The sequence below is a fragment of the Antrostomus carolinensis genome, unplaced genomic scaffold (genome assembly GCF_000700745.2).
Source record: "Antrostomus carolinensis isolate BGI_N321 unplaced genomic scaffold, ASM70074v2 scaffold2017, whole genome shotgun sequence".
NCBI classification, from domain to species: domain Eukaryota; kingdom Metazoa; phylum Chordata; class Aves; order Caprimulgiformes; family Caprimulgidae; genus Antrostomus; species Antrostomus carolinensis.
The window spans coordinates 2,396-19,184 of record NW_010327822.1 but is presented as its reverse complement, the minus strand read 5'-3'; the positions used below and the strand labels follow the sequence as shown (position 1 = coordinate 19,184).

The window sequence follows — 16,789 nt, the reverse complement described above, 5'->3', positions numbered from 1 at the left end:
AAAGATCAGTCATTGCTCTAAGCGGTTTGACTAATGCCACACTCTTCAAGAAGCGACCCAAAGACAAAAAACAAGATAATGAAGAAGACAGACAGTAATAATGTCTTCTCATAGATGTTAAGAGGCAGATTTTTTATTTTTTTTTTAAATAATCCATTTGTTTCTTTTAAGGTATTAGCGTTGACTCACTTCTTCCAAATCCCTGTCAGAGGAAAGAAATGGACCCTTCCAAAAGAATACAGAAATATACATAGACAGACTGCTGGTTCTACTTACATAACCGGATCAAACATATTGCGAATCTTTAGACATGGTGTCAAGCTGTTTGGTGGGGAATTTCTTCTATCTAGATGAAATGCTACAAAGAAAAATAAATTTAATAGTATTTATTGACAGGTACAATAGCTCCTAGTTAACAAGTGTCAATTTTATACATTAATACCTTTCTGGTTTTACTCAAAAGAATACTTTCCTTCATATATGAAAAAGCTTCAAGCAAATTAAGTTCCCCACAGTCTTCTACCGTACTGAAGAAAATGTACCACGCTTAACTGAATTTTTTAGATTTACAACTTCTACATTTAAAAAGATAATACACTCTCATATCTAGGCCATAGTACACGGAAGGAATTAATGATATTTTTAAAAACACCATATAGAGAGTTGAAGAGAAAGCATTTCCATTACATGTCTATTAAAAGATACATATTCTTAATATTTGGAGCAAATTTTTGGAGCTACAGGTTAATCAGTTTTAACTGCCTGATGAATTTTAATTTATTCCACTTTTGGGACAATTTACTGCGCATCTGACTAAGAAATAAGGAGACGTTCAGATGGATGTTGTATTGCATCTGTATCACAGTAACAACTGTCAAGTAGCACACTACAAGGACAGAGCTTTTGTAACCTAAATGCTCTACACGCACGATCAGAAGCTTGCAAAAATCTGAAATGAAGCGTACTAGAAGATAAAAGATGTAAGAAGAAAAATGGAAATTAAAAATAACAGTAACTCTTTCGAAGCTGAACAACCCCATGAAATACACTGCAAAGTTCTAAAATAAGTATTAACTTCTCCAACGTTCACAAGTTCTACTTGTGGAAGCCGCAGCAGAAGACTGCACCATGAGAAAAGTAATAAAGAAGCCCTTCAGATTCAGATAAGGTACTTCCATGCCTTGAGAAGGGCCAACAAAGCAGCAACAGAAACTGAAGGGGGCAACCTGGTTAAACAACTTCCAAGGCTTGAAGGAAGTTTTACTTTGAAGACTTGAGATAAGTAGGTTGAAGAGTCTGAAGATAAGATTAAAAATCTCAACAAGACAAAATGATGTTCCAAACCCATGCTAAAGCTCCTCCTTTGCAATCCCTACTTTGGAAAAGTTCAACAGATTGAAGATATTACATTCTAAGTGTTAGAAGTCTCAGGTTTGGGAAGATGACACTACAGGTCTGTGCTGCTTACTGCTGACCTTTTAAAATAAAACCTTGCAGGTGTATCCAAAATACACTAACACTGCTGCTCTTCTGTATGTCACCAAAACAAAAACCATGTCACACAGAAGAAATTAAGTCACGTGAAAGACACTGCATGTGAAAGACAAGCACTAACCAAGATAAAAGTCACTGCCTGCCAATGTGGCATAGATGAACTTGCTTCTTATGTAAATTTCTAAAGCAAAAAAAATACAGTTGCCAACTAGAAATCAGAAAAGGTGGTCTCCAAATCTAATGTGGAACCAAATAGCAAAAAATATTCTTATTACAATATAGGCACACACAGTCCAAGTCACCAACACCTGTAACAACTGTTTTTTCTTGGGAATAGGTTTCTAAATATGCTGGTGACACTGCATCTATCTCTGAGCTGCCTATAGTTTAAGGACAAGTCCTTTTTCAATAGCACATGGTTTTGTAAAGTTTTTTGCCCTTGATTAAAAATTATACATAGGGTGTACAATAAAAACTTTACAGAACTAAGCAACATTGAAAAATAAATGGACTTACCTTACTCATGTAGGTTGGCTCCAGCAGATCAAGGGGGGTGAAATGTCACCAGCATATTGTACACTGGGGCACCACACCATACTGGAGAAGGTGATCTGGGGTGGCCTGGTCATGGACCTGGACCTGAAAAGGCGTGGGGTTGAGCAAATTATGTGCTGATTATTAATAGCTAGGTTTATTCAGCACATGGTTTTAATCCAAGGATAAAGAGTGGTGAAGTTATGTGCAAAGACCCTAGGCCTAAAGGATCAACATTTCTGCAAGTTGTTTATGAACTCCAAAAAAAAACCCATGCTGTTGTTTAAGGCAGCAGCTTACACCACTGAGCTATGCAAGAATGACTAAGTTGGGAATTCACAATTTAGCATAGATATATAAAACCAAGCTTTGCCTGCTCCAGTTTCTAATAATCTTAATGCCCTTTTGATTGGAAGATCTCAAGTGCTTGCAGGGATGACTTCAGCCAGAGCACACCACCAGCACAAAACTAATCTGCTACCAACTTAACGTAACATCGTACTAGCAGAGCAAGTGTGCCCGGGGCAGTGCTGCATATGAAAATAAAGACAAACTCTGCTTTTTCTCAAAATGTTTCAAAGTCATTGTAAATTAAAAGAAAGTTCTGCAGCTTGGATGGAGCTTTTTATGTATAAGGAAAAAAAAATGACCACAGAAATCAGTGAGGTACAAAATTAATGCTAGCAGAGTAATAAGCATTAAAATGTATACCAGAAATGGAACCAAAAGGGGAGACTAGGGAAGACACAGGCAAGTTAAAAATAATGCTGTACCTACACAGCAAAATTCAAAACAGTGTAGTTAACAGATGCCTCTTGAACTTCATTACACATCTGTAACAATCAATTCTCCCCCTCCCCCAAAAAGAGCAAGTATAAGTGACAAACCTATTCAGATTACAGTAAATTTGAAAATTTACACTGGTGCAGAGCATAGAAAATATTCTCCTCACAATAAAGGCATAAGCAGACGTTCCTGCAGGACAACAGTCTAAGCTACACCATAATTAACCAAGCACCTCACATGCCATTTATTTTCCTAAACGGGTCTCAACAGTAAGACTCACAAGATAAGGGTAAAAAGATGAGAAGAAATAGGAAAGCAGAAGCACAACTTTGCGCAGTAAGTCACTGACAAGAAAATTGTGAGGACTTTCATAAATTCCCTTTAGGGACTAATGAGCACCTTCAAGAAAAGGAAGCTACTTTGTATTTCAGTCATAATGTACTTTGTTTTACTGCCTTAAACTGAATGTGACTGTGTCACTCCAGATTCAAAGAGCAGCAGCACCTAAAAGCATCTGCTTTCAACAGCCTTCTTATCACTGTGACTGCAATATGGAAGAAGTCGCTCTTGTGCAGACTTAGAAAATGAACACCTAAGAAACCACAGTACAACTTTCTATACCTCTCGAATTACTATTGTATTGTTGCTGAAAGGATTGCGCAGTATCACCACCATGGGTTATAAAACAGCCTAACAGATCTTTAGATGTTGATTTGATGCACCTGATAAGGTTGAAGACTTGCATCAAATATAGGTAACCATGTTTCTGAAGAACAGATTTATTCGTGTTAAGCCACAGATCACTGTGATTTATTAAGTACTAATCCTTCTTATCAAAGGCAAGAACAAAAAGATAAAACCTTTAGTTGAAAATGTTGAAGTTACACACTTTCACACAATATGAGGTTGTTCAGGAAACAGGAAAGATACTACTAAAAGTTATTAAGAGAGAAGAGAGTGAGTGACTTGGAGTTCAATAGTTAAGTTCAGCTATAGAAGACCAGCATGAGATGGATAGAACATTTCACAACAAGCAAAAAAATCTAGTTTTCTTGCAATAGTTAAAAATAGAAATTAAAAAAAAAACAAAAACAAAAACAAAAAAAAACCCCAAACAAACAAAACATGGAGAAAGGATTATATTCTTACAAGCCAGGGAGGAGGGGTGTCATTCACCCAAGGTAACAGGTTATCTTCCATGCTGCAGGATGAAATATCACTCTAGAGTGGTACTTCAGAGAACCTCTTTATCTCATCTCCAGAGCTGTCAAGGAACTTGCTACTGCTGTTAGCTCGGCTACACTGGAGCTCTGCCCACCTATTTTTCTTTAGAGTTCCAGTTATCAAAGGCATGATCGGACAATAGTAGTGTATCTGTTCTTTCAAAAGCAAACTGAACACATTAGAAATGTATTTTTTTCCCATTGATTTAATTGAATTACACTTTGGCACGATCAAGTCTGTTTTTCAATTGACAATTCTTTTGTCAACTGTTTTCAAAACATCACTCATATTTGTCTATCATCCTACAATGAGCTTACCTACCCACTGGTTTGTTGGGGTTTTTTTTTTCTGACAGATACATCTACTGTATGCAGTAGGTAATATTTCAAAGGAAGTACACCAGACTTTATTCTGATCTAGTAAAAAAAAAAAAATTAAAAAAAAAATCCCAAACTGTCTGTCAAAATACAGGCTGGAAACACAGTCCTCCTAAAGGACTGGACAAAATGCCACAGTGATGCTTGAACTCTAGATGTTAAAAGACAGCAGAGCCTAGATCTTAATGCATGCTACAGGTCCCGCATTTAAAAAGCATGGTATCATCTACCAACACCCTAGCACACCCCGGCAGGTCAAGAGACTTTCTTCAATTGCACCTACTCTAGGTAATGTGCTGTGCTACAGAGCACTACCAGATCTCAGAGGTTAAAAAAACTGGCACCTTGAAATTTATTCACAAGACTGAAACCCAGTAATTCATTCTGATTTTATATGTACTGAGTTTTGTTCAGGACCTAGCAGTCTTGAGGAGTATTTAGATTTATGAACTTCTATATTCAAACATCAAAAATGGAGGATGAACTTAATTTCAGTTTATTTTTCATTTCAGTTGATTTATACTTACAAAAATGAAAAAAAAACCACCACAAACAGAATTCCCAACATCAGGAAAGAAGCAGCTGTCCAAAAAGTATGAGACTTATATAATGGAAGTATTTCCAACAGACATATGAAAACAGGGAACACAAAACAGAAAGTCTTTGCATGTGAAAATTGCCTTTGGCTGTTGACTACCAAGACATACAAAGCCCAAATGACCTATGTCATGTCAGCCACCTGTATTTCCATGCCCTTCTGTTAGAGTCATAGAATCATAGAATGGTTTGAGTTGGAAGGGACCTTTAAAGGCATCAAGTCCAAGCCCCTTGCAGTGAGCAGGGACATCTTCAACTTGATCAGGTTGCTCGGAGCCCCATCCAGTCTGACCTTAGAGTCAGAAAGAGAGTCAGAAAGTATGCAATTTCAGTTCTTTAAAGATCTTTGCCAAACTACAAACTTAACAAGAAAACTAGGAAAAATGCTATTAAAAGAAATGAAACAGGATAGATCCTAATATATCCTATTCAATAGAAAGTATAGAGTCTTAAGTAAGCACTCGAGGCAACATAAAGCTAAAAACCACAGCTGAGAGATAAAGTTATTCTGTCTCCACTAAAGTAGGTATCATGCTCAAATTCAGATGGTACCTAACAGCAGCTACTACAGTAGCTGTCTTTCTATGAAGTTTTGGAAACTACTGTTGAGTCTTGCATGTTTATTCCATGTAGCAAAGCGGCACCTGAGCTGTGTTGAATTTGTGTGGTGGAATTCACCTGTGTTGAATTTGTGTGGTGGAGTTTTGGTAGCAGAGGGGGCCATAGGGGTAGCTCCTCTGATAAGCTGCTAGAAGTTTCCCTGGCTCCAAGGTGGACCTGCCTCCAGCCCAGACTGAGCCCATCAGCAACAGTGGAAGTGTCTCTGCAATAACATATTTAAGAAAGGGAAAAATTTGCTGCACCCACAACAAGCCTGCAGCAGAGAGATGAGTGGGATGTGAGAGAAATAACTGCAGACACCCAGGTCAGTAAGGAAAAAGGAAGAGGAGTTGCACCACAGCAGAGATTCCCCTGCAGCCCGTGGCAAGATGGCAGGCCGTCCACCTGCAGCCCATGGAGGTCCACAGTGGAGCACAGACCCCGCTGCAGCCTGTGGAGGACACCACACTAGAGCAAGTGGCTGTGCCTGAAGAAGGCTGTGACTCTGTGGGAAGCCCACGCTAGAGCAGTCTGTTCCTGAAAGACTGCAGCCTGCAGGAGGGACCCACACTGGAGCAGTTTGCGAAGAACTGCAGCCTGTGGGAAAGACTCGGGTCAGAGAAGTTCATGGAGGACTGTCTCCCGTGGGAGGGACTCCATGCTGGAGCTGGGGAAGAGAAGTTTTCTCTCTGAGGAGAAAGGAACAGCAGAAACAATGTGTGACAGACTGACCAGAACCCCCTGTGCTGCTCAAGGAGAGGAGGTAGAGAAATTGGGAGCAGAGCTGAGCCCAGGAAGAAGGGAGGAGTAGGGGGAAGGTGTTTTAAGGTTTTGTTTTATGTCTCATTATCCTACCCCAATTTGATTGGTAACAAATTAAATTGAGTTTTTCCCCAAGCCGAGCCTGTTTTGCCTGTAACCATAATTGGTGAGTGATCCTTCCCTGTCCTTGTCTCAACCTGTGACTCTTTCATTATATTTTTCTCCTTGTCATCCCACTGGGGAGTAGGAGAGGAAGTGAGCAAGCAGCCATGTGGTGCTTAGTTGCCAGCTGGGCTTAAACCACAACACACACAGAGGAGTCTTCCCAATGAAGGAAAATCCAGTCTGATTTCTAATACAGGACAGAATGTTATGGAGTGACTTTACATTGCAATCAAACAGGACAAGAAAAACTGAGAGCAAATTAGCAGTAAATGAGAAGGTTCCAGAACTGGAGTGTCATGCTTCACAGCCTGTACTGAACAATAAACCACGCAGAAGATTCAGCTTTATAATACACATGGCCTGCAGAAGCTATGTCCAGTTTCAGTGTTTGAAAAAAATCGATCATGACAGTATTACAGAGATGGAACAGAGACAGCTCTTGACAAAAAAACACTATTTCTGCACTGCACCTAAAGCACTTGCACATCCCTAATGGACAACGTCCTAGAAAGAAAAGGCTCTGCAACTTTCATAATAAAGTTACTATTCACATCTTGCTAACTAAAATGTTGAGAAACTAAAATAATGTAATACAGTTGTCACAGAATGCCATGTTACTACGACTGCCAGACAATGACTACAGAACCTCAAGCCTGCAGTAATATTCACAAGGTATTTTCAAAAAAGCAGCCCTCATTTCCAATGAATGATTTAAAATCAGAAACACAATGCTAAAACCAGTAGCATAACTTTGAGAAGTATATAATGATATCCCAACATAACATGTTGCATAGACAAACAAGAAATGGGTCCCAAGACTACCAAGACCCTCATCAGGTAACATGCCAAGTATCTGCAAATGTCTCAAAATATTTGGCTTTTCATGTTGACAGAGAGAATTGTTCTTTTTTTAGTTTGAACAGAAAAGCAAAACTTAGGACCCAAGGGCTGAAAGCATACATAAAACTTATGAAAACATGCAAGTGGCCTGGGACAAAACCAGAATGTTAGCAGTACTCTGACTCAGGCAGTCAAGCTTGCTACAGCATAAATGTTCCAAGGCCACAAAGAAGCTCCTTCTATCTGTCTTTGGAAAGGAAATAATCACATTAGAAGGAGCTACTTTAAACTGTACACTCTTTTATAGGAAACAATAAAAACATTGTTTCCTACAAATAAAAATGTATACCAGTGAAAAGCAAAATAAGGAAGCCTATTACTACTTGCATTAGTTAAACTAAGACCAAAATTAGCATACTCCAGAAGAACATAACTGAGAGTGCAGTTGCTTGCCACTGGGAATTTTTATTTTGTTTCACTGGGACTAGGAGGGACAGAAAGTCCGTTTTTTAATTAGGCTTTTTTCAGCATCTAGTTTGATGCCATAGAAGTAATGCACGATACAACCTTGATAATATCCTGTCTAAAAAGTTGAATAAAAAACTGGAGAAGAAATCACTCCCTCCTCTCTCACCACCAAAATAAGCCAATAAATTTACGAACTAGGATTCTGCACAGCATTTATTTCAGTCCCACTGGAGAAATAACACAGCATTAAAGAAGAACATAAGGCAAGACAGAATCTTTAAAAGAGTCACAAAGTTTAAACAATTAGTAATTAAGATTTCACTTTAAACATTTACCTTCACACTCATCGACATTCATAGAAATTACCTTTTTTTTAATTGCAACATTTTTCATTGACCAAAAAACCCCCAACCCACCACCCTGAAAATTGAAGCTTACTTAACATGAAGAAAAAGGCAGAAAGAAGAAGAGCTAGGAAAAGATGACCACTGCAAATGCAAACCCGCTGGATTTTTGCCACTTGGCTCCGTGGTCAAGGTGAAAAATGACAGAGCACTGGAAAATTCACGTATGACAACAGCCTCCTCTATTAAAGCAAATACTTTGCTGCACCACAGAGCTTGAAATACAAATGCACAGTGTAGGAAAACATTTATGACAGAAATGAAGCACTACTAGGAAATGCTCAAAATCCATGCTCTGCTGATTGAAGAGTCTTTTGTCCCAACAGTTTCCCTTTCAAAATAAACAAACATCTCTTCCTCCAAACTCCACCTTTAGGTACCTGACTGACAACTTAACAGTGGAAAACTCAAGTCTACAAGCTCCAGTTTACCTGCCAGCAGATACAACCAATTACATTACTTCCAGTAAGTAAAAAGGCATGTCAGAATTTGAACAACTAGAGAGTATCTTTTTTTAAATTAATGAAAAGGAACAAGCAACTCATTTTGGCTACATGCCCTCTGCTGTACTTCTGCAGTAGCTGTAACAGAAAAGCTAGTTTTGCTTGGAAACACATCAGACAATGCACAGAAAAAGTAAGTCTATTGAACAACAAGATAACAGAGAAATAGAAAATAGAGAAATAGCACTAAGTTCATAACAATAAAGGTGTGAGAGAATGCTCAGGTTAGAGCAACAAAATACCATTTAGAAGTTAGATGCAGAAATTAAAACAATTATATTGGCAAAATATAACTAAGCTTCAGTACCTTGGCCTTGCCACACTTTCGATGGTATTACTAAAATTTTGTCACATGCTGCAGAAGGCTGCATCCATTTCCAAACCAAGAATTCAGCACCACCTATTCTTCGTGTCTCTGTGTGAACTCGAGATTCATTTGCTGCAAGAAAGTCAACTGCTCTGTTCCAGACTTTCCTCATTTTCCTCCTTCAAAATTGAAGCAAGAATTACAAAGTTAGCATTATAACAACATGCATAGCTGACATCCAGCACATAAGAAATCCACGGGTTTTCCCCCCCCACCTGTGTCAATAAGAATCTCTTAAATTAACTTTGTTACTTAACAATTTATTTTTACTATTTTTGCTTACTTACACATAAGGAAATTCAGTACTTCTAGTGAGAACATACCTGTCCTGAGGTTGTATTAGAGAATCACGCACGTGTAAAATAGGCATGTAAGGCTGCAAGTCTTTATTTTCAGAACATGCCTCGCTGTGACTTCTTAGAACATCTGAGGAAAACATAAGAAAAACTGGTAACTACATGGTTAATGCAAACAGTAAGAAAAATATCAATTCTGGCAATGAACATGTACTCTGGAGACCCCTCCCAATTTCAGTAGTTAAGGTATTTTTGACATTTTGAAGCCTTTTTCCTCCTAACAATGCCGAAGGCAAATCAAGAAAACTAACCACACACAGTCCCTCCAAGTACCCCAAATAACTCTGGAATAAAGGAAGAGTTATTGTAGTTACTCTTGATTGGTACTTTTAACTGTTAGCAGAGACAGCCACCTTTTAAAATAAAGTGCTTTCCCCTCACCCCAACAAAACCTGATTTGCAAACAAAAGAGGTAGGAAAATGGTAAAACCAGGAAAACAGCTCCAATTTGTCTACCATCTTTGTATTTACAATTGCCATAGGTGAAAGCTGTAAGACAATTTAAGTAAAAATGCAGCCCCAAACAGAGCTAAAAACTACAAACACAAACTAGGAAAATATCGTGGCTCCAAGTAAAAAAGTAGAATTTCAGAACTCAATTACGTATTGTGTTTTAGTAACATAATTTCTGCTCAAAATGACTAAATAGAAAGCTGCTTTTTCTATGAAAAGCCATTAGGGATGGAATTGAAAGGTAACACATATTTTAGGAGTGAATATTTTCGCTAAAGATAGCGGAAAAACCAGATACAGAAAGCAACACATCATCATACTTCTAGTCAAACATACTATTGAAAACAAATATAATGCTAAGATGAAATACCACCAAGTCAATGGGAATGTCTTATAGCCATGTTGATGTAATCCACAAATTACAATCATTATATCAACAGCTTTGAATACTATTGAAAACAAATATAAAAAAAAAAACAAAACAAAAAAACAAAACCAAAACAAAAATCACAGGAACCACACATTTGACTGACAACTAAACAGGCAGAAAACATAACTGAGTTAGTGTCAGTACTTTGAAAGCTTATACAGAGCTGGTACAGGTAGATCAGATGTGCCTCAAGTAGCCATACCTATGATTTTTACCACCATATCATACATCTGCCTTGTTTCTTCTTCCTCTTTTGCCCAACGGTATTTCATGTAGTGCAAGACTCCCCAGACCATTGCTATACCTGCATTAAGATGTATAATACTCTTTAAACAGTATTAGAACATTGGTTATTTAACAAAGCTTACAGCACATACTTCAGAAGTTGGCTAAACTAGGTAACGTGTTGAAGTACTTTAGATTTCAAAACTAGTGAAATGCACTGTAGTCACTGTCAGTATTTTATATTTTACTAACCCAGCAACACAAACTTTTAAACTCTGAAAGCAGTTACTTTTAGAAAAACATTTCACTGTTTTAACAATAGCCTGGTATCTCATGACTGTAGTTTGAAATTTTACATATTTATGAAGAAAAACAATTATATTGGAAAAATTCAGAGTCATATCAAAAGTCACATAAACTGAGAATTCAGAACATGTTAAAATTTTTAAAATGCACAATATTCACTAATTCATAGACAAGTCACATGCTTTAGGTACACCAGTCAAAAGAAATTAATTTGGACTGCTTCAGTTCAGCTACAGATTTGTATTTCTTGCAACAAAGTACTGCACACTCTTTTTATATTACTTTAAAGATTATTCCCAAAAAGGACAATCTAGTTAGGAAGGCCAGGAGCATAAGCTGAAAATAAAAATATCTTATTTCTTCTTCTATCCCAGTCTGAGGGCACCACTACACCTGTGATCTCCTAACAATAAAAAGAAAGAATAAAAGACACTCATACACAAATTATAGTTCCACAGTTTGTTTCGTATACCAGGGATCACAGGGCAATGTTACATCAAAGAGACTGAGTGACACCATTTTAGGCCAAAATGAGTGTTAGTTAATGGCAATACATTTAACATTTACACAATGGTTTGAAAAGGTGCTTCATATTAATCTTAATTACAGATGAGAGTCGAGTAATCGAGAAATGGAGCAATTTGCTCAGCACAACTGATGATACCAGCAGTTGAATTGGATACCGAGTTTCATCTCTGCATCCCAGTTCAACCCCCATATTGCCATCTTTCTGATAATAGTCAATCTGGGACAGTTTGCTTTTGATTCTTTTGGTTCAAAAGGCTAGTGAAGGACGTCTCCAGTCTTCTGCTCATAAGCAAGAGATTTTAAGATATTGGGATAAACAATTTATTAAATATTCAATAGGTAAATGAGATGAACTCTGCATCTTCAATATTTCTAACCAGCCACGTGGAAAGGACTTAACTGTCAGCACTCAGCTGCACCATATTTTTATACTGTATGGTTTTCAGTATGGTTAAGAATTAAATAAACTTAAAGGAATTTCAAACTTAACTAGAGAAATATCAAAGACTAAATTAATTACTCTTATTGAAGGATTACATACATTTTAACAACATAGTGGTAAGAATTTTTGGTGACAACCAGGTTGGGTATTCAACTTTTCCTAAAACTAGGAAAACCATGCTTTCTGTAGTTATGTTTCCAAAGTTCCTGGAACAGTAGTGAAACGACCTCAAAATCAGGGCCATCATGTCTTTTTACTGAGCATTTTGCTTTTTCAAGTCAGTTCAACTTGGAATTTTTTTGAAGGCACAAGGTATTGCTTTGGCAGGGAAAAAGACAAGAGTTCCCAAAGAAGGAATATGTTCAGCTGACCACAGCAGCAGATGATAGCAACCAATGTGAAAATACAGTGGTGCGACAGAAGTGCAAAGCAAACTGCACTACAACCAAGATACTGACAGGAACTCCAAGTTTTATGGCTTAATAAAAACCTGTCTCTAAACACGCGGTTTACTTTTCCCCGTGCACTTACATAAATACAAGTTTTAACAAAAAATTTGTTTGGTTGTTTTTTTTTTTTTAATTAACTTACCAAAAAGCAATATTGATAACCTGTGAGTTACATTAACAAATGCACGGCGAAAACGACACCTGAAAGACATCTTTGGACTAGTGGATTCCAGATACTTCACATCTGTTACATCAGTGACATTCATCTCATTAGGGTCATTGCTGAGACACCTATTCAAAAATAGAGAATATTTATGAAAAGGATGCATTCTGTTAGAAGAAATTAAGTTAAGAAATAAATACCACTTACTTTATGCCAACATCCTCCCCACTATTCAAGATCCACTGTAATGATGTGTTAAGTACACTTTCATATTCTGGATCTAAATTCTGTCAAAAGACAAATATTAATGAGTACTTTCATAAATAACCAGAAAGTTATCGTGCCACAATAAAATTCAGATACTGCACAGGTTAGTAGCCAAAACTATGTGTTTTTGTTCTTGATTCTTCAGATTTTGCATAAAAGTTCACTACATGAAGTGAATTTATACATGCTATAAGCAGCTATCAGACTTACTAGCATTCCACAAACTAAGGACTGTGTGAAAAGTCAAGCCAAAGCCACTTCACTGTTTTATGAACAATTCTGACCGACAGCAAGAAAAAAATATTCAGCCACTAGGCGGCGCTCATTGAAAAGCTGCTCCAAGAGCAAAGGGACAGACCCAGCTGAAAACGGGTCCTGTAAAAGTAGTTCAGACCTTGGGTTGGTTGGTTGGTTTGGTTTTGGTTTGGGGTTTGTTTGGTTTTTAAACAGCTTAAGGAAAATCAGTTTTAGCTGATATTTTGCAAATAGTCCAGTGTTTGTAGTTCAAGAACTGAGAATACTATATAGACATTGACTTTAAAAAAATAAAAAATCAGTTGGTATCAACTACCATAGGAGAACATTCACTGCTCTCTGAGCTAAGGCTGTCTCCATAGTTCACCATGCATGTTCTTTTGCAGAAAAGGAAAAGCAGAAACGGAAATTAGACTCTCCAAAAAGATTTATCTCCATCTTTCCTTTGAGCCTCACATAATGTAATTGGCCTAGAATTAAAGGATAAGCACTTAACAAAACACTAAGTGATTTATTTTCACTTTGAGAGTAAAATATTAAAGTTTTATCACTGAACACTGAAATTCTGCAAAGGAGATATTTATACTCCCAAAATGAGGAGCTGTAGGATGGAATGAGACTTTGGACAAAGTGACTAATTTTCATGTGAAATTTGAGCTGCTCATCAGAGCTAAAACTGTTGTTATGATAACAAGCGTCCTTCTTTCAACACAACAGATAGGTAAGATCATTAGTTATCTGGCATCCACTTAATTTTTTCCAATGTATTTCCATAACGCACTGGTTTTAACAGATACAGAATATCACTGCCAAACCATAAACTAGTGTTAGCAGCTTTTTAAGGATGCTGTTAACATTGCCCCTTTGTCTACTATGTAAATAAGCATTTGCCAAAATACAGAATTTCTATAATTTTTATATTAAAAGTCACATCAGCTTAACTTCCCCTCGTCCAATCCAATCAGAAATCCTATACTCTCAGCCTTTTAAAAGCTTCAGGTAGTTTTCCACTGAAGGGTACACCAACATGGGCTAAAATAAACCCTACAGCTGTCAAGACAAGGCAAAAGTCATCTTTATTTGGGGAGTGAGGCAGGGGAATGACAGCAGAGAGTGGGATTTCATAATACCACACACCTATCAAATTAACAAAAAGGCCTTTTTGACCATTTCTATTTAAAGCACCAATGAATGGTGTCTCCATACAGCTGCTGCCCGCCAGACCCGCTGCACAGATCCAACATCAACTGCTCCTCGCAAAGAAAGGAAGACAGTATCCCTCTACCCCAAAACCTTGCTACATCCCCAAATAAAAATCATAACTAGTATGTGTTAAAGACATCAATTACAAATATTTCCCAATAACATTCAATACTCAGTCAAATTTTAGTCAACACACTAGATATGAAACCAGGCCTTACAAATTGTAACTCACACAAATCTTATAATGAAAAATACCCCGTTTGCTTACTTTTAAATATGCAGCTGCCTCCTGGACGGTAAGATTTCTTTGAATAGAGCTGCCACATTCATGTTCCCCTGGTAAAATTAAACTTTTGTTTATGTTGATCTACTTATTACTGCATCATATAAAATAAAATCACCTAAACACAAGCTTATGGTTAATACAATTTAAACAAGTAGCAGTAGCTCAATAATTCTCACAAGTTTCACTAAAAATATGGAAAAATCTTTAGACAAATTTCTCCTTCAAAAAAAGTTTTAAAAAATCTGAAGATTGTCACAGCAAATAATATATACAAATCACATTTATGTATAGCTCAGAAAGTGTATTTCATTACTTACAGTGAAAGTAGAACAAAAGGTCGTATGAAGAACTATCAAAAGGATGTTACCATAAAACGGTTGCTGTACCCTGACTCAACTTCTTTCAAATAATTTCCATTTACTCTGAAACATGTATTATCTTTTATACAGAGCAAGTGAGTTCCAGATGCAACATACACATAATAGTGCTTCAGGCACTATGAAGTTACTGCAATTTAGATTGGTCCAAATTATCACAATAACTCATCACCTTCCTGAACAAGCACAAAATCCCAATATGGCCTGAAACTGGTGGGTTTGCCACCCTGATAATTTTTTTTTTTTTTTTAATATGCAGAAGTAGTCAAGTAAAGTATTTTATGTAGTCAGTCCTCACAGCCATGTGTCATAATCTTCCTGATTTTCTTTGTTAAACTGTAGGTATCGGATTCATGGGAAAAAAAACCAAAAAACAAAAAACAAAAACAAAAACCCAAAACCCAACAAAAAACCAAGCACCAAAAAAACCTCAAAACCATCCCCCCAAAACACAACAACACAGTAACAGTCACACCAATACAAAGTCACACAGAAAAGGAAAATATCTAACACTAGTTTTATCTACAACTAGGCCATCATTTCTGAAGACCTTCAGGTTGTGGCAAATCACTTTTTTCCTGATCTTTCTAAAAAATAATAAAAATAAAAAAATCTTAGCTTCTATAACTATAATTTTAACATGCCAAAACAATAAAATAGGAAACAACAAATCCAGTCTTTCACTGGCTCAGGGTTACGCCTGCCTTACCTTCCTGAATCTGTCCCAAGCTGTATTATTCCCAAAGCCATAGCAAGGCTAGGAAAGTTTAAGATACTCATGCACACAAAAAATATAAATCTAAATACTTTGCAGCAGAGTACAAGCAAAGTTGGAATTACTCCACACTGGAATACCCTTTAAATAGAGCAACTTCAAGTATTAATACCCTACACAAACAAGAACATTCAAGACAATCTGAGCAAAAATTAAGAAACACTAGCAAGTTATGGAGAAGCATCTTCATGTGTCATTCACAGTAGGGAATCCCAAAGAAATAATAACTTATATGAAGCAAAAGTCCTTCTCAGACTGCTAAAGCAAAGTTCTATTCAATAGACTTTAACAGATTTAAGTTAATTTGGCCTTGCAAGCATAACAGGGATGCTCTGCTCTTACAGTTGGGTTACACAGAAATAGGAACACTGTTTTTAAGTGTGCTCATATGCTATCTGGCCTAGAAGTGTTGCTGGAACTAAGCCTGTGTGCATGTACATATTTTCAATCAGGCACTGAGCAGAAAAGACACTGCTTTAAAAGTTGTTTCACTTGCTAATTAACATGCAATGCCTTAGACTTTCAAAGCACCTGTCTACAGCGAAACTACAGAGGTATGAAGAAGCCATATGTACAATCTCAATCAGGTACTAAGTTGTATGACATAAGCAAGTCTGATAGATATTTAAGCTTTTTTTGTTTGGCAGGACCTGAAGTCTTCCTGGGGTCTTTCTAATACAGAAAAAGCATATCAGTCATGATTTGACTGAACAAAACAGCTTATGAGAGCAGGGAGATGAGACCCTTCTGCTTAGAAGCTTTTGTATGGTTGGTTTTTGGTTTTTAACTATCTAGATTAGTAGGAGAGCCCATTTACGAAATAAATAAGAAAGAATAAAAAGGGTGAGGTTAACACACAGAAAATAAAATAAACAAGCAGGAGACTGGATTGAGAAAAATGAATTCTTAAGAAGAAGTTTCAGGATTCATTTTGGATTTTCAATCTTACAAGAACACAGTATTAACTCTTACAAGAGGACAAAAGCTCCTCCCTTAGATGGGGGACTACTGGATTACCTTAGCAGTTTTAAATTCTAATCTTATTTGCTCTCTTCCAGGAATTACATTTATTCAGTATGCAGCCAATACACTGACTTTACAGCTTCTGGTCTCATCCTCAAAAAAACCCAGCAGACAGCTTCCTTGCAGTCCT

At 37.0% G+C, this 16,789-nt stretch overlaps 1 protein-coding gene across 1 annotated transcript in view; it reads right to left on the bottom strand.

The window, feature by feature from the left end:
* Positions 1 to 16,789, bottom strand: part of LEMD3 (LEM domain containing 3) — a 22,352-nt gene that overhangs the window by 5,017 nt on the left and 546 nt on the right. Inside the window, exons 2-8 of the mRNA XM_010171999.2 lie at positions 14,467 to 14,534; positions 12,681 to 12,760; positions 12,453 to 12,601; positions 10,563 to 10,664; positions 9,445 to 9,547; positions 9,062 to 9,240; positions 277 to 358 (exon numbers count right to left, since the gene is read on the bottom strand). Coding sequence (XP_010170301.2) covers positions 277 to 358; positions 9,062 to 9,240; positions 9,445 to 9,547; positions 10,563 to 10,664; positions 12,453 to 12,601; positions 12,681 to 12,760; positions 14,467 to 14,534 — 763 coding nt within the window. The remainder of the gene's footprint in view (positions 1 to 276; positions 359 to 9,061; positions 9,241 to 9,444; positions 9,548 to 10,562; positions 10,665 to 12,452; positions 12,602 to 12,680; positions 12,761 to 14,466; positions 14,535 to 16,789) is intronic.